This window comes from Mesoplodon mirus (genome assembly GCF_964341445.2).
Source record: "Mesoplodon mirus genome assembly, chromosome: 2".
NCBI classification, from domain to species: domain Eukaryota; kingdom Metazoa; phylum Chordata; class Mammalia; order Artiodactyla; family Ziphiidae; genus Mesoplodon; species Mesoplodon mirus.
In genome coordinates, this window is record NC_138977.1 from 150,060,347 (window position 1) to 150,079,540 (window position 19,194).

A 19,194-nucleotide genomic window follows, 5' to 3' on the forward strand; every position below is an offset into this window, starting at 1 on the left:
TGCTGTGTTAGAGTGAAGTGTAAAATGTTTTCAAATTTCATGTGCAAACAAGAGCCGTCGTAATTGGCAGTTCTTTTCATTTTGTTGATTAATAATGTGTGCTCCCAGTTAATGAAATCTAATTTATTCTTCAACATTAAAGAGGGTCTCAGTTTCCAGGAAGAACGGTTCATTTTCTGGATATTACTATATGGTATATTGATATTTGACAATTCACTAAATTCAACAAAAATGCTCAGATGTACGTTTTTAATAGAATATCAGAACTGATTATATTGATGACCTGCTAATTATTGGTTTTCAGGGGGGCATTCTCAGTGGTGAGAAGATGTATGAAAATCCCTACTGGACAAGAATATGCTGCCAAAATTATCAACACCAAAAAGCTTTCTGCTAGGGGTGGGTATTTTCAATCACATATATATGTTACTTGTGTATTTGTCATGTTGGTTGTTTGTTCTGTTGTATGTTGGTTCTGTTGTATGTAAGTATGTCATTTAGTTATAATTGTAGCCTTAGGTATCATATGACATTTTGCGATTATTTCCTTCCTGAATGCCTCTTGGTCTGTACAGTTTAAAAATAAATGACCAAATACAATTGTTATTTGATAAATTGTTATTAAAATGCTATCCTGTGAGTAGTAGCATAAATAACTATTTTAAAGCAAATAAATGTCACTAAGTGCATTTTGCCTTTAGCTCCCCTGTGAAATAACTTTCAGAAAAACTCTGGAATGGAAAAATGTAAGTCTCACAACTGTCATTATTCCCTTTTGCTTTTGAGAGGAAAAATGGGTCATAACTCAGTTGAATCATATATTTCAATTGTAGTTACACTTGAACTTAATTCATCAAGGTATATTTAACAGTAATGGCGTTGGTAGGAAAATTTTATGGTTGCTATATTCTAGGAAATTCAGCTTGATTTTGATGTTTCTGTGTGCAGTTCAGACCTTTACTGGATCATCTGCAGTAAGGCTTCTCACTCATGTAATGTATTTTACACATGCTTTATAAACGCAAAGGTAATTCATACTCATAAAATAGCTGTTGACATAAGCAAAAAACTTGGAGGAGCCTCATTGCATTCTTTTTATTTTGTTGAACTCATGCAAAAGTACTTATACTGAAAGGGTAAGCATTCCAATTATTGTGAGCACGTGTCTAAGGTGTTTCCATGGGAATTTATGGCTTGATGAAATAAAAATGAAATTAAAATGAACAAAATGCCATAGTGTAGGTCCATTACAGTGACCTGGTTTATTTTAAGTAATGAGAGAAAAAATTCCATTCGGGTTACTTTTCCTTTAATTTGTCTTCTAAAAAGTGTTGCTTTCTAGTATCCTGATATCATTTTGTCTGTCTCTGCCATGATTTTTTTTTTATCTTTATCGCAGATTCTACTTTTAACGTGTACTTTAGATTTAGGTTGACATTTCAGTTTATTCATTTAAATGGGGTTTTGTTGTGATTTCCTTCACCTGATTTTAATGAGTCTGAGGACGGTCTACCTGTTAAAGTAACGTGCACCATAGATTCAGGACATGAGAACTAATGAGAAGCACGTTATGCTCAATTATGTTCCCTTTCCCCACTTCTCTCTCCTCCACAGAACATCTTTAACGGTAAAGGAGTTGCTAGACTGTAAATGACATTTTAGCGTTAAAAAGAAAAAAGAAAAAGAAAAGTGAAAAAGTGTAGTCAAATTTTTTTCAGTGCTTATATAATTTCTTCCTGTGTGCTAGGTACTTTTGGCAGGAGTGGGGTATCAGTTCTTTTGGAGGCGTTACAACACCTATCCCATATCTTTCAGTGGCTTTAAATTTTCTCTCAACATAAATCAGTCTTGTGCTTCATTTTTACTAATTTCTTAGAATCATCCCTTTTCATCTACCACAGTTCATACTACCTACACCAGGGTGGCAAATACGCCTGTCTCTGCTCACATACATTTTATTTTACTTTCTTTTGCCTCGAATGGATGGAAGATAAATCTTCTCTAGCCTGATGGAACTCCTTCTCCCTGCCACTCTGCTGATGTTCCTCACCTGCTCATACTCTGCCTTAGAGAACAATCTACTCCAAAGCCACCTTGCCCCTTCTGGATTTAATGATCCTTATGGTTCAAATTACATTTAGGGAAAGTAGTTAGGGTGAAGGGCTAACATGCATGCTTCTTGTTCTTCCTTTGCAATTTTCTTTTCTTGTGACTTTGAGCAAGTTTCTTAACCTACTGAAGAATGAGGTGAAGAAGAAGGTGTGGGAACTAGATGCCCTGGATTTAAATTAGGATGCCCCTACCTATTATTTTTGTGATCTTGGGCAGTTTACATATTTTCTATGAGCCTCAGTTTTCTCATCTGTAAAATCAAATAATAATTTAACCCTTTTATAGGTTTTTTTGTGACAAGTAAGTGAATTAATGCAGTATAGAACAATGCCTGCTATGTAATATGCATTAGGTGAATATTAGCTGCTGTTACCTCATTGGGTTGTTTTAAGGATCAAAGGAAATTATTTGTATGACAGAATTTGAAAATCATAAATCCAGTGGCAGCCTTGATTTAGCTGTGAGGACCCGGTTTGAATCTTGGTTCTATTATTTAGTGTACTTAGTATTGTAGATTTGGTTCGGTCACTTAACTTTTCTTGGTCTCAGGTGATTCTTCAGTAAAATGGGGGAAAAAGGGCTTCCCTGATGGCGCAGTGGTTGGGAGTCCACCTGCCGATGCAGGGGACTCGGGTTCGTGCCCCGGTCCGGGAAGATCCCACATGGCCGCTGAGCCTGCGCGTCTGGAGCCTGTGCTCTGCAGCGGGGGGGGGGCCACGGTGGGGCACAGCAGTGAGAGGCCCACGTACCGCAAAAAATAAATAAATAAATAAAAAGGGGGGAAAATCCCTATATGGTATAATGGGTTGTTTTGAGGATTCAGTGAATTTTATGAGAAATACTTCTTAAAAAGCGCAAAGTGCTGTGTCAATTTTACTTATTACTGGTCACCTATAAAATACTATTGTACTTTTCCTTCAAAATGTTCAATTTATTTTATATTGTCACACCAATTAGAGTTGTTTATAGGATATTTATACCTTTGAATGTATACATTTGTTAAACCTATACTGATAGTAAGCTATGAACTCTTAATGGGAGAATACCATGCTTTCATTTTTTAGTATTACATTCTACAACATTGAGAACATAGTAGGAGGGGCACAGTGCAGAGTGACTCGTATCAAATGTGGCTATTAAATGGTGTGTAAAGGAGTCAAGATACCTAGTTCATTCCTAAGAACAAGCAAATACTGGATGTAAAGAAGTCTGTAAGGTAGTATACTAAGAGCAAGTGCTTGAAAATATGAATTCTCCTTTCAAAGCACTCCCTTCCCAGAAGATAATGATCCTAAAAATCTTCTTTTGCAGAAAAATAATTTAAAGTAATTTCCTTAAAGGGAAATGTAGAATGAAATGCAAAACAGCATTTTTTCACCTCAAGGTAATGACTTTTGTTTTTTGATTGCATATGGCAGTTTTTGTGGATCATGTAACTTTTTGTGCAAATTTTTGTTTGTATTATTAGAAATGCCATACCTCTGTAAATCCAAGTTTTAAGCCTATTTGTTTTAAAGACCAAGCAGGTCCTTCAACTCCATTAAATAATGTTCTTTAAGTGTAACACTACAACTGAAAAAGAAAGGCCATTGTCAGTACATCTAAGACCATGAGGGAATTGCCAAAACTTTGGCTACATTCCTGCACAAATTTGCACCTCCAACTATACTGTCACCCATGTATTTTTCTGTGCCTAGATTTTAATGGATTTCCAGCAGACAGTTTCAGTTGCATTTCCTCTCAGCTGTTAGTCACACACAGCATATTTGGGAGACTCAGAGTCTGTTGAAGAATTTCTTTCCTTTTGCGTTAACACATGCATGCAAAGAGCATTCATACTCTTTGCATGCACTCTATTCATACATTCATACAGTACTGATCAGATAGATGAGTACATTCATATATAATTTGGCTTATTTTTAAAATAAAAAATAGTGTAGAAATGTTTCAGTCATCTGAAATTTTATATGTAATTTCTGTCCTCTAAAAATTTTTTTGTTAGCTAGGAATAGAAGGCGTGCTTAGTAAATGGTGGATAGTGATAATAGCATTTTCTTATATTATTACCATGAGAAGTAGAAATTATATCATTTTGATAATTTAGGTTAGTACTTAACAAATGCTAATTTGCCCTTCTCTTTTGATATTTTGTCTATTTTGACATTTTTATAACTGTAAGGTACTGTCAGATTATGTAAAGTCCATGAAGGACTGTGATTGCAGTTCAGAATCCAGTGGACTGATGGTTCTGGTGGCAGATGTCTTGGAAACAGTACATGTGACTTATTTCACATTTTAAAGCCTCCTTGTGGTAAAAGATTTTTGTATTTTTTTGATCATTAGAAACCACTTCTTATTACATAGAGTCTGTGATATACCACAAGTCATTGTTTTGTAAAATATTATAAATTACAATAGAAACTTGAAATAGTATATGCTATTACAAGTATATTTTACCTCTATTGCTAAAGTTAAAATGGGGTTTCATTTTATATTTCTGTAAAACTTCAGATATAATGCAAGTAAACTTTGATTTTGCTAGTTCTGTTAATTCCTAGATTGGTATTACTAGAACATGAATCAGGACTTTATAAACTGTTTTGACCATGTACAGAAAATTAGGTCTCCGCTGTGAAATCTGAATATTGCATGTATGTCCCTAAGTAGTCTTATTTATGTTATAACAGGGATGTCAATAACTAACTCTTGCTACACTATTTTCTTTTTTTGGCATCCAGGCAGTCAAGAAATTACCGTAATTTCTCAACCTCGTGGTTACTTGTCTTGAATTGGAAGTAGAACTGAGACGATATAGGTGAATCAAGTTGTTCTGATTATACATTATTGATTTGGCAATTTGGAACTAATTGTGCAAATGATACTAACTTTTGAAAAGTTTCTTGGCTCAAGCAATATTTTCAGAAAAAATTAGTAAATCATTTGATTTTTGTACATGGAATCTCTACAACTCTTCAATTATTGAGACCCAAAGTGGCATGTATCATCCTTATCATTTTAGTGTCCTTTGGTTATGTTTAGTTGTATTTACATTTACATAGGCTTTAATATTAAATATTTATTTTTCTATTTTGGTGAATAAAAATATTATTGATATTCAAAGGTAGGAGATAGAAAATAAACATGTATATCTATATTTCCAGGAAATAATGAAAATACTTTAAGTATTCCAGCATCATTAAATAAGGCAAACTTAGGGAATGTGGTTGTCAAGTACTTCACTGTGATGGTTAATAACTCGTATAACCTCTACCTGACTGATCATTCAGTAGGAATTGAACACCCTGAGAACCTTGATTGTTTATACATTTAGATTAATACTTTTCATTTCCATTGAAATATTGAATCAATTCAATATAAAAACTAAAATTTAGTAATTAATTTTTATGAGTTTTTTCAATGTTAACAATCATGAATTACTATAAAGCACATAGTAGGATTTTCTTGGACATTTAACTTCTTTTGTTAACTCAAAGTTTAATTTTTAAGTCTTTTCCTTGGGCTCATACTGAGGTAGGCCAGCTCCTAGTGTCTCTAGGGCTGGTCAGTATTTTTTTTTTTAAGTAAATACTCATTTATTGGGGTATAGTGTGTACAGTTTTTTTAAAAAATAAATTATTGGCAATTGCTTAATGATTGTTTACATGGAAGGCTATTTTAAAGCTTTTAAATTATAGTAGTATCATTTAGTAAATTGTACTGCGATGTATTAAGTGGAGCCTTAGCAAAATATTTTTACTGTAAAATATAATACCTTTATAATTTATATTTTATACTGCTTTATAGATTACTAAGCACATTCACAAAGATGACCTCATTTTATGTTTTTATTTGATAAATATTTAATGATTAAAATTATTAAATTTTACACATCTACACAAATAGAGAGCACAGAAGACATAAATGATGGTATAATTCTAGCATGAATAAAGTGCTGTGGATTTTCAAAGGAGGGAAAGATTATTTCTGCCTAGGGAAATGAAGGAAGGCTTTTATATAATATGGATTTGAATAAAATTTTAAAACCATAATGCAGATGGGGCTCAAGTACCAAGGTCTAAATAAACAATTTGGAGAGAGTGTTCAAAATAGTTTAGATATCTGATTATAATGAAAATGTTATTGTATTCTTATGGTATGTTTATTGTGACTATTAGTAAGAAGTTATTTTTGTAGTAGGAAATTTTTTAGGTGACAAAATTCTTATGATTCCAGTTAAAGTAGATATCACAATACTTAAGGTGAATTCATAGACCTTTCATCTGCCATAACCTGTGTCTTATTCTAGGATGGGGAGACTGGTAGGTTTGGAGGGGAGAGAGCACAGCTCTGTTTGTTGTTAGGTTTTGATTTTAAATATCAACTATTATAATTATACACAGTCACAGAACAACATCATCACTGACTTTTTTTAGTTAGGTGAACCCTTTTCTAATACTACAGTCTCCTTTTAAGACACTTTATTTAATCCACACTGCAACATTCAGATAGACAATGTTATCTCCATTTTTAAATAGAGTTAATAAGAGTTACTCTGAGTTACTAAGAGCTTCATTGTTAGTAAATGGTAGAATCAAGAATTTCAACCCGGTTTTCTCTGGCTCTAAAGCCTGGATCTTTCTATCATCACATCCCATTGATTGCTGTTACAGAGAACTTATCTTAATCTTTCTGTACTGATCTGTATGTGCTTGACTCATCTCCCCACTAAACTTCAGGTTCCTTTATAAAAAGAACTATGCCTTATATACATCTTTATATTCCCAATGCAGTGTATGGAACTGAGTATTTATTGGGGGAAAATATATTTGGGGTTCCAACTTGTGAGAGAAGACAGTGTTTTAATTGCTGCAGCAACATAAGATCAAAATGAAGTTTCAGAAGGCCTCGCCATGCTGTTTTGTGAAAGGAAAACAATGTAGTGAAAAATCTTTTTAAAATAGTAGGAAAGGGGACTTCCCTGGTGGCGCAGTGGTTGAGAATCTGCCTGCCAATGCAGGGGACGTGGGTTCGAGCCCTGGTCTGGGAAGATCCTACATACAGCAGAGTAACTTAGGCCCGTGAGCCACAACTACTGAGCTTGCGCGTCTGGAGCCAGTGCTCTGCAACAAGAGAGGCCGCGATAGTGAGAGGCCTGCACACCGCGATGAAGAGTGGCCCCCGCTCGCCGCAACTGGACAAAGCCCTCGCACAGAAACGAAGACTCAACACAGCCAAAAAAATAATAATAATAATAAGATAGGAAAATAATTACAGAAGAATGAAATATTTTGGTGAACTTAATTTATTAACTGATTAACATAAAGTTCCTAGGATTACTTCTTCTAAATGATTTACTTAAAACTCAGCCCTTAGCCAAAGCTCAGAGAAACCTGCTCAGAAAGGCATTCTCCTCTGCCTCATCTTGTTAGACCAGTGAAGAATGGAAGACAAATGTGTGTTTCGTTGTTTCTTCTTGGACAGCACTGTTGTATGTGTCAGATTCATACAGAAGTATGGCAACTGAAAGAAAAATACAAACTTAAGTTTTTTATTTGTTGGAAAAATAACTCGTGGGTATAGCAAGCAGTATAAAGATATATGTATAATATTGTTATGTAATATTTACATACAGTTAATTGTTCTACCTAAGGTTCTCTACTTTTTGTTAGATTGCACAGGGATTAAAAAAATTGTTACATAAAATTTGATATATGCAATTATGCATATTTAATTATAAAACAGTAATCAAGCACTTAGTAAACCTCCACCCACTTAATAATTAGAACATTCCCTTTATTATTTTTTTATTGTTATTTTTATTTTGCGGTACGCGGGCCTCTCACTGTTGTGGCCTCTCCCGTTGCGGAGCAGAGGCTCCGGATGCGCAGGCTCAGTGGCCATGGCTCACGGGCCCAGCCACTCTGCAGCATGTGGGGTCTCCCCGGACCGGGGCACGAACCCGTGTTCCCTGCATCGTCAGGCGGACTCTCAACCACTGCACCACCAGGGAAGCCCCATTTCCTTTACTTTTGAAGCTGCTTGTGTGTTCTTGCTGATTCCCATCCCTTGCCTCATTCTAAGAGTTAATCACTATCCCTAACTTTTTTGGGAGAGCCACCTCTTTTATTTCCCTATACTCTGGGACTTTTTAATTAACTGGTTGATCTTAGTCGATGAATCAGGTGCCAATGGAAAAACTATGCACTTATTATCTAGGTAAATTGTATTTTATTTTGAGTTGTATGTGTATAAATCATGGAATAAACTGCATTAATTCTCATATATTAGTATATAATCTTACCTTCTCCCTTAAGGCTAGAGAAGGCTTAAATTATTTGGAAATTTTTTAGTAACAAGAAATTCCTTTTAAAGAAATTTCATTTATAATGATGGGTACACGTTGAAATCAGTAAGAGTAAGTTGTATAAAACTAACTTATTAAAGGTAAATGTAGTAAGTGAAAATTAATCAGATTTTTATTCTATCTTATAGGGAAGTTATAGAGAGTTGAGATATGCCACATTATGACATTAGTATTTAAATTAAAATTTGATGTTTTGGTAAAGAAATACTTTTGCAATTTTTGGAGGCTATGTTATAGATAACTTAAATTTCTGCTGACATGTATTGACTAGTAATCCAGGCCCAAACTCTCCACATCCCCAGTGGACTCACCATTTTCCCCTTCTGTGAATGACAACATAATTTCCCCAGGCTTTCAAGAAGGCTTAATTCCTTTCTTTCCCTTAACCAGTCTTTCCCTTAACCTATCTCAACTCCTTTTCCTTCTCTTCTTTCTCACCATTCTAATTTGAGCTTTCTTTTCCTCTTAATTCAACTCTTTTAAATAGCTTCTTACACAGGTTTTCCAGCTGATAGTTGCAACATTTTTTATCCATTTAATCACCTTGTCACTAGACCTCTAAGTACCCACTGTGCTGAGCATTTGATCAGATCTAGAGATGGACGTGAAAGGTAGAGATTCTGCCCTCAGGTATTTCATGATCTATTAATGTGGATGCTAGCCTGGTAAATACAGTATACGGAGCTTTTAAGGGCTGTAATAGGGGTATTCACAGGGCCTTCAATGGAGATACGGTTGGAGGTGGTTGGTATCACAGATTTCATGAAGAGATTTATGTGTGAGATTGTGTTTAGAATGATAAGTGAGCCTGTTAGAAAAAAAGGAGAAATGGTTGGCCAGGCAAAGTAAAGCAGCATGTTCAAAGGAAGGGGAAAAGTCCGGCTCCGCCCTGCAGGTAGAATGGGTACACCCAGTACTGTTGAACTCCTCTCTCCTTTAAGACCCAGTTCAGGTGTTGCTTCCTCCAGGAAGCCATCCCTGACTTCCTCTCCACCCCTCCTTCCCTTCTCTAGCCAGATGTGATGATTTTTCTCATCTTTTGAGTACCTTTTTCATATTTCTTTAGGAGCTTGTCACATGTCTCTCCTTGTATTGCAGTTATTTATGTTGTAGCTTTCAAGCATCTTGTGGACATTTTTAAACTTATCTTTGAATCTGTGCCTGGCACGGTAATTACAATATTGCATATACTTGTCAAAGTTTGTTGAATGAATGGACAAATGAATGGGTGAGCAAATAAGATTCTGTCTTTTGAAATAGACCTCTGATTAACAGAGTCCTATGACAGATAAAATAAATGACAATTGAGTTAAGGTTTCATGTCAGGTGGCATTCACTAACTGAATAAATTAATTCTCAATTATTCACAATTCCCTAATTATTCCATTAGCTTTCAGATGACGGATTATTCATTGGAAAGAATTTTGTATAATTCAGTAAAATTTTGAGCAACTACATACAAATTCTCATTGCTTTTTTTTTTTTTAAACCATGTAATGTAAAGTGGCTCAATAATAAGGGGTGACATTTTCATTGTCTGTGTGTCCATCAGTATCACTTAGGTAATGTCAGATTCATGTCATCATTACATTTTTAAAACATGTTTGGATTTTTAAATTTTTGATCCATTCTCCAGAGGTGGTTACTTTTTCACTTAGCTTTTAACAAAGCTCACTTTAAAAAGCATTTTGGTGATACTTTATAGAGTTTTGGGTACACAAATCATGGATATTATTTGCTTAGAGTAATTATTTGATTTTTTAGTAAAGGCAGTTAGACGCCAGCTGTTATAATTGCTGTGTCTGTCAATTCTGAAACTTGGTGGAAGGACTGGGAAGTGTACTTGTTTCAATATTGGAAAACAGAACACATATTTTAGAGCACTTATTTGTGTTTCCTCTTCAAGGAACTTTTCTTGTGTGATATGTTACAGGAAATTGGGGATTTCACAATTCTATAACTTTACAGTATATATCATATATATATTTTAGAAAATATGCTCTTTTCATAAAAGCGTTTCAATCATATTTTTAAATGGCAATTTAAAGGCCAGATGTGGCAGAAGTGATTTGTGAAGTTAGTTCAGCTGAACATTCTGGCCATTTTGTAGAAACTTTATTTATGATGAATCTTTTATTATTTTAGTAAAGCAAATTGTATATGCTTTTATATTAAAGATTATATATATATTCATATTTGTTACAGAGAGAAATGTACACTTTGGACATACCTCTGAAATACCTTTTAAATTATTTATTACCAACTTGGATAAAAACACTTAAAAATTATATAAAAATATATATTCTAAATACAGAATTGGGGAAGTACAGAAAAATAGAAAGAGGAAGACACATTCAAAGTTGTTACCCCAAACAATCACTGTTACTATTTTGTTTTCTTTCTTTCTTTCTTCTTAATTTGTCAGAATACTAGACTAAAATACACAATTTTGTGTCCTACTTTTTTGCTTAATATTATAAAATTTCCCTATGTGACTACAAATCCTTTGAATTACACTTCACTAAGTAAAACATCAGTTTTATATTGCTAGCTTTTTAAAAAAATGTTCTTTGCTATGATAAATGACATGATAGTAAACATTGTTTTGTAAAACTTTTTCATATTTCTGATTCTTAGGGGATATTCATAAAGGAGAATTAATGGGTTAGAGGATTGAATTATCAAAATTCTTGATAAATGTTGCCAGATTGCATTATGCAGTGTTGTACATTGCCACCAATAACATTTAACTATGCTAGTAAAGCTGAATTTTGGGAAGCATGATTCTAAATTTCAATTTCAATTTAACAAAAGAACAATTACCTTGTTCCACACCCCCTGCTAAATAAACAAAGTACAAAGATAAGGTCCTTCATTTCAAGGTGAAATAGATGTGGAGTCAAGTATATTACCAGGCAGGTGATAAGTGTCACAATCGAAGTATATTATCAGGCAGGTTGATGAGTGTCACAATGGAAATATTTACTCATTCTGGGGTATAAGAAGGTAACTGGGTTGTTGAAAGGTAAGGGAAAACTTACTAGAGGAGCTGATCTTGGAACTGGGTTTTGAAAATGACCACTTTTGAATTTAAAGTTGGATAGAAAAGATATAATAGGATATTATTTTAAAAATTAATGACAAGCAAAGAAATCATTAAGTGCCAATAAAGAGTGAACTGGAAAGTATATAAGTATTTTTTAACCCTGAGTGGTCAACCTACTGTATATAAAGTTTCATGAAAGCGTGCAAAAATTGATGAAAAGAGATGGACATTTTTTCTTTCAGTGAATCATGTAAGTGCAGCAGGATCTGTTGGAAGGTATTAAATATGTTGGGTTTTGGGGATTTTACAGCCCTGAGTCATTAGGGATGAACAGATGTTAAGAGAGGAATAATAACTTATCTACCTCATATTTTGTTTTATGTAGCTTTGAGGCAAATACAAAAAAAAAATTTTGAGTGACTGAGTGAAAGATAAAAGACAGGAGGATAATTAGAGTTTTTTAAAAAAAATCAACCAATATTAAAAGTGCCCTAGGGAATCCCATTTGTGTTTATAAACAAGAAAAACTAGATGGTTTCTGCAGTTGTGATATTGGATGAATAACTTGTTAAGAAAATGTAGGTTTTGGTTCAAAGCCAAAGGTAAGTAAGATGTCTAAAAATGGTATTGACATTATTCACTGCCTGAATTCCCAGTGTCTAGAGTAGTGCCTGGGATCCTTCACAGATATTTATTGAATAAATGAATGAATAAATGACTCCCAAACTACATCATATTATGATAAATGAATACATATTTAGGGACCCAGAACTTTTAGCAGTTAGATTTGTATACACTGTACTCTTTTAAGAAAAGCTCAAAATTAACAGATTAATTCTGTGATATGATATATAATTTAGCACAAGCTGATGGTAGAAAATAGTCATTTATTCCCTTCCCTTAAATAGTGGAAAAAATCTCTCATTCACTTAGAAGACAACTTCAATTTAAATATTTAACCTCCCTAGCTAGGCTTAACCATGCAATGTTTTCCTCCTAATTTTTTTTAAGGGAACTTAGCATCTATAAAACATTTTAATTTGTAAGATCTCCCCAGTTTTGTTAATATTAAGGACTATGTAACTTGTAGTTTAAAGGGGGGCTATATTGTTTTATTCTCTCTCTATATATACATATAGATATATGTGTGTGTGTATATATATATATATATAATTCAGAGTAGAATTTTTTTGTTTTGGTGTAGGAGCTTTGTGGAGGAGAAAGCCTTCTATTGACTTCAAAAACAGTGACTCAAGGTTGGTATAGTCATTAGAAAGTAGGGTGGGAAAAATCCTAATTCCAGTTTGCAAGCAGAATTTCAGGGTCAAAGTCTACTGTTATCTGAGTGGAGGGCTCCTGATTTCAGGCCACTTTCATTTAGGCCAGTTTTCATTCTAGTAGAATTGGAGAAGGAAAAAAAAAAAAGTATCAGAGAACTATTGAGCTCCTATAAATGTAAATAGGATTGAGGCCTACTTTCACTAGTATTTATGTGCTTTGGAAATTATTTTTGGAAATAAATATTCTTTGGATTGACTTTTCCCCCTGCTTCTATGTATTTTATGATTAGGAGAAGGGATAACAAAATTTAATTGTTAACCTTAAGTCTGTTTGAAAGAAGATATCATATCTCATCTTGACAGAGAACCAATTATTGGATTACTTACAGTGCTGTATCCTCTATTTAGTGCTAATAATCATAGTATCTATCATCGGCCAGTGACATAGTATAGAGAAGGCCCTAAGACTTGAACAGGAATGGCTAAAGGATCACTGAGATAGTTAATCTTTTAAACTAATAATGATTTTTTTAATGAAATTAATATCTGTTAACCTTTTGCAAACTTTGAGAAACTATTTTAGGTAGGAGACTATGTTTTAGAATAATCTGAACCAACTAAATCCAAATTGAGAGATACCAGTATTAGAAATATACAGTGAACACACACAGAGTCAGTCTTAAAAATAGCACTTAGCTTTGAGAGGATAATTTCTCCTCCATCTAGCATATAAATGTTTCATTCAGACTGTTTATAGCAAGCTTTGGGGAAGAAAGGTGGAGAGAAGTGAGAAATGAGTTTTGAAAAATTCTTGTAGCTCACAGTAATGCTTGGTTAGCGTCTTTCATTCAAGGATCTGAGACGTTCCCTAACTGAGTCCCACAGTACTTCTGGAGTGTGGCTGAGGGACACTTGGGGATTCTTGTGTCCAGTGCTTTGAGGCCTGTCCTCCCGAGTGGCATGTTGCAGCTGTTTCATAGTGCATGTCCCATTCCCTCCTGGTCCATGGAGTGGAGGAGCCAGCATTACCCAGCTGAAATAGCAGAGGGATTTAGAGAGCAAGGAGTGAATTACCTGGACTGGAATTTGGGTAGGTCTCTGGGTCAGTAACCCTATTCCCATAAAAATATTCTATCTTTAAAACATTTTATATCCTGCTTTTTTATCCCCAAGAAAGTAAAGTCTGTCTCTCTTTTCCTCTGTATGATTATGTACCTTTGGGAGCTTAACATTTAATAATGAAGAATATGATAGCCTATATCTACTCTTGATGAGGAAAGAAAGCAAGGTTAGCATTTTCCCTAAAAGTTTTCAGGGCTATTTGCATTATGCCTTGGCAAAAGCAAGCTGTAGGAGGCATGAAAATAATAAAATATGCTCAGTTCCCACAAAGAAACGTGTAGCATGGTTTGGAGAATAGGAGACACACATAAATGATTATAGGAAAGATAAAGATGAATAATAAAACAATGTAGTATGATAATTCAGTGTACCTAGTAGCGCCATTTAGTTGTGGAAGCAAGAAAAGTAACACTGAGGAAGTAGAAGTTAAGATGGATGGGAGGAAGGAAGGATAAAGGACACAGGGGTGCAGAAATGTTTGGGCAGAAGATAGAGAACCTGGGAAATCAGGAAAAAAAACCAAAATTGTAAACATGTGAAGGTTTTTGATTGCCAAGTTGAGAATATTGTCTTAAATACAGCGGTGACACTTTAAAGAGGTCATCTAAGACATTACTGGGCAGCAGTGAGTAAGAAGAATGGATTGGCTTAGAGTGTAAGATACTGAAATTCTGAAACCTTAAGATAATGAAGGATAAGGCTGACTGGGGTTTCAAGTTGAATCATGGGGAAAATTGTAGCTTTCATATAACAAACTGAGAAGTCAAAATCAAGAACTGATTTTAATGAAGGAAGATGATGAATTGACGTGTGTTTAAGCTGTATATTCAGGTTGAAATATCTAAAAGACCATTGAAAATTGAGCGTGATCCTTGAGGAAGGGACTCGGGAAGCAGCACAGTGTACTCTATAGGTTAAGAGCATCTGCTCTGAAATCAGATTGCCAAGGTTCAAGATCTGTCTCTACCAGTTCCCAGTTCTTGTGATCTTGGGTGAACTTAGTAACCTCTCCAAGCCTTGTTTGTTTGTTTGTTCGTTTGTTTTTAATCTATAATAAACTGCAGTAATCAGTTTAGCTGCTTTTTGTGACTTGTCTGCACAGAGATGACATGCCAGTGGAAAAGATCACAAAGGACAGAAGATAGAAAGGAAAGAAAAGAGAGCCTAGGACAGTGATGTGGGGGAATACATACCTGCATTTTAATGGATGAAAGGGGAAGTAGGATTAGTTTAAGAGAAGTGATAGGATATGTCAGAAAAGGAAAATGCAGTGCTTTGAACTCAGAGAATTTCTGCAAAGGAGGGGATGGCTAGTGATGTTCGATGTTACAGAGAAATAGACAGAAATGAGGACCAAGAAAAGGCCTTGGTTTCCCAGATAGCAGAATTTCAGTCATGTGAGTGAAGGAGTCATGAGGATCAGGCTAGTCTGTTATTCATCTTCACATCCTTGTAACTGAGCATGTTGCCTGAAATATAATTGGTATTTAATAAATATTTGCTGAATGGAGATAGAAAAAAACCTATTTCTTTGGATTAAAGAATAAATGGAGATAACATGCAAAACCTTGCTTGTTTAATAAAATAGGAAAAGAGAGACAGACACACATGCCAAGGGGTAATTTCAGGGATTAATCCAGTCAAGGGAATTAACTTTGGTGATAAGTAAAACTGAAGCTTATTTGAAGGAAGAGGAAAAAGAATCACTAGAGAATAGAAAGACTGATAATGTAAAGGAAGAGGGTAAAATCTGGGAGGTAGAACCCTGGAGACTTGGGTGTGTGGGGGAAAAAGACATTCTTCTTCAGGGGGCAGCAGGAGAAGACTGCACAGATGCTAAGGCATTTGGAGTGGAGAAGAAGACAGTTACAGTTCAGCTGAGAATAAGAGAAATAGAAGTAGGAATGAGAGCTTAGAGAGAACAGATTTGGGATGGTCTTTGGGGATTGTAGAGAGGGGTCCCCCAAAAGCAGTGTGCAGTGGGTCATTAGCAGGTACAGTGAACATGGCCTTGAATCTAGGCCCAAACTGCCTAGGTCTTCACAAGGTGAGGTGGGATTTTGGCACTTTTTAAACATTTAAGGAGGAAGGTTTCTTTTTCTTTTGCTTTTCTGTTTTTTTTTATATATATATTTTCTTTAATTTGTACAGCTAGTAAGAATAGAATTTAAATCCAGCCCTAGGTAATAGCAAAAGCCCTTGCTGTTGTCATTCTATTATGTTCTTTCTACGGTACATCTGGCAGGACAGAGGAGGTGGGGAGGAAGTTAGAAAGCAGAAAATTGGGAAGAAAGTTTTATTCTATAGGAATGACAGCCACAAAGATACCATTTTGGAATGTTTGGTAGCAGATTTCTCCTTCTACCTGAACGGGAAGCCTGGGGACTCTTTAGTTCACAATCTATATTAGGTATTTCCCTAATTTCTATCAATTTTTTTCAATTTCTCTACATAAACAAGACTCTGCAGGCAGCTTTTAATGTTTGAGTTATCCATAATTTCATCAGTAGGAAAGCACTGCTTATGGAGGAAAATTATTACAGATCAGGAATATGAAATAAATATTGTAAAGACATAAGCTAGTTCATCCTGGATGTATTATTACCAACCTTTAATAAGGTTTATCATCACGAACACTCAATTTTATGTGCCTTTGCTTACTTTCCTATATGTGTATCTCTGGTTCATTGACTGATGATAAGGACTTTTGGTTTGATAAGTTTTCCCAAAAGCATTGGTTTAGTGAATAATTTTCTTAAAAATTTGTGTCATTTTTCTGTTTGTTTTTCTAAGTTCACTACAAAGGCAGTGAACCCAAAGATTGTAAGTGAGGTAGATGTGATCAGAATGTGTTTCATTTTTTTCTTCTTACATCAAATACTTTTCCATTTCCTTATTCATTTCCCAGTTCTTTCTCCCTTTTCATGTTACTATGATGTTTAGTATATAATTACTCCTACTTTTCTCTCCCTCTACCACCTGATTTCCCACAAACGACATTGTGTCTTGAGTTTGGACTTTTAAGTTCTAGAAAAGAAGACATCTTTACACCATTCTGAGTTACTAGCTTTTGTCTAATAAATGGAAATTTGAGGTCTTTTATGCTGAAGTTTTTGTAGCCCTGGACTTTGTTTCTCTAGTTCCCAAGGGATCTCATGTCTTATTTTACCCCCATTACATCAGTCATCATTCATTCACTCATTTACTGAACACACATTTATTGAGCAACTACTATGGGTGGGCAAATTTCTAGATTCTAGAAATACAGCTGTGAGCAAACTTGGTATGGGAGAGGCTGGAGGAGCCATTTAAATAGATAAGTGCCCTACAGTGCTATGAAGTAAATAAAACAGGGCTATAAGTTAGTGACCCCAAGTGGGGTTACTTTGGATAGGCCTCTCTGAGGACATTAGCATTTGAGCTGAGACGTTAATAATAAGAAGCAAACTATGAGAAAATGTGAGAGAACATTCCAGGCCAAAAGACCAAGGTGACAATGAGCTTGCTAAAGAGTAGGAAGAAAGCCATCAAATCTGGAGTGTAATTAGCCGGGAGGAGAGAAGTACACAGCACAGTGATCTTGGGAGATGGGCAGAGGGCAGATTGGATAGAGCCTTTTAGCCAATATTAAGGAGTTTGAATCTTATTTTAAAGCAGTGGTAAGCCATATTGAGGATGTGGATCAGGGAAGTGATATGACCAGATTTTGTCTTAAAAATCTCTCTCTGGCTGCCATGTGGAAAAGAAATTGGAAGGATGTGTGAGTGAAAACAAGACTAGTTAGGAGACTCTTGAAGCCTATGGGAGATGTGAAAGTGGCAGTAGATATGGTGAGAAGGATGTATTTTGGAAGGAGAAGATATAGGACTTGCTGATGGAAAGATTGTGAGGTGTGAAGGAAAGTGAAGAGGCATGACTACTAGATTTGTAGCCAAATCAGCTGTCCAAAGGTGGTGCTGTTAACTGAGATGGGGAATAGTGGAGTAGAAGTAGATTGGGGTGGAAAATCAAGAGTTCAGGTTTTGATGTGTTAAATGTGAGATTCCTCATTCCCCAGAGAAACCTCTTACCTATTAGCAGTTATTCCCTGTTCCCACCTTTCCTTCTTTCCCCTGCCAACTCCAGGCAACCACTAGTCTACTTTGTATGTCTATAAATTTGCTTATTCTAGGCATTTTATAGATATATAATTATACATTATGTAGTCTTTTGTGACTGGCTTCTCTCATTTAGCATAATATTTTCAAAGTTCATCTATGTTGTAACATGTTTTATTGTTGACTAATGTTCCATTGTATGGATATACCACATTGTGTTTATACATTCATCAGTTGATGGGAATTTGGATTGTTTCCACTTTTTGGCTGTTAGTATAAATAATGCTGCTATGAACACTTGTGTCCAAGTTTATTGTGAAAACCTATGTTTTTATTTATCTTGTATATGTTCCTAGGACTGGAGGAAATACTGTACACACACAAGCACACATTCAAGAAATACAAAGTAGTTTATGAAAAAGATAGTACCCTGTAGTGTACTATAGGAATTATTGATTTACTAACCTGATTAATTTTCATTATAACATATGTGCATGTAACACATAGGTAAGAAAGTATTGTAATTTAGTTAGATCTTTTGATGTGTGAAAAAGAAATAGAAGTAGAGTTTCAGAGTAAGAAGTGAATTATGAGCATCTTCCTTTATGTGTGACGAATAGAGACATCATACCAATTCGGAAGGTCTTTGTTTAACCATTATTTTAAATTAGCTGTACCCAGGGTTGAAAGGAACATCTGTTTCACGTCAGAGAATCATCAATCCAACCTGTCTATTCCTGTATGATCTCCTTACTCATGTCAACTATTACTGGAAAGAATTTGGCCTGGGGATCTTTATTTGTATCATGGATTTTTGTTAGAATATTGATGCAAATGGGTATTTTTTCTTTTGATTGAATGGGAAGTGTGGTAATATTCTTACACTAGACCCACCCCTTCCTGTTACCCCTTTGTAGGAGAGGTGTCTGTTTCTGCACATTACTTGCCAGGCTGTGGCAGATACCCATAGTCTTGTGGACACTGGTATAAAATTTGCTAGATATTTTGCTTTTGTGGTGGAGAGCTGTTTTGAGGAGTGACTGGGGGGCTAGGGGGTGCTGAGAAGAAGTGGGCTGAAGTTGTCTTTCACTAAAATCCCAGATTAGCTTGATAATCAGTGAGAAGTTTCCATTTTCATCTTTTAAATTGAAGAGTGAATTTAGGATTCATTAA

At 35.0% G+C, this 19,194-nt stretch overlaps 1 protein-coding gene across 8 annotated transcripts in view; it reads left to right on the forward strand.

Annotated features, from left to right (window-relative positions):
• The window catches only part of CAMK2D (calcium/calmodulin dependent protein kinase II delta), a gene marked incomplete at its 3' end in the record, with an annotated part of 288,766 nt that overhangs the window by 1,582 nt on the left and 267,990 nt on the right, over nt 1-19,194 (forward strand). For all 8 annotated transcript variants that reach the window (XM_082611545.1, XM_082611548.1, XM_082611541.1 and 5 more), the window contains exon 2: nt 305-399. In XM_082611545.1, the coding sequence (XP_082467671.1) occupies nt 305-399 (95 nt within the window). The remainder of the gene's footprint in view (nt 1-304; nt 400-19,194) is intronic.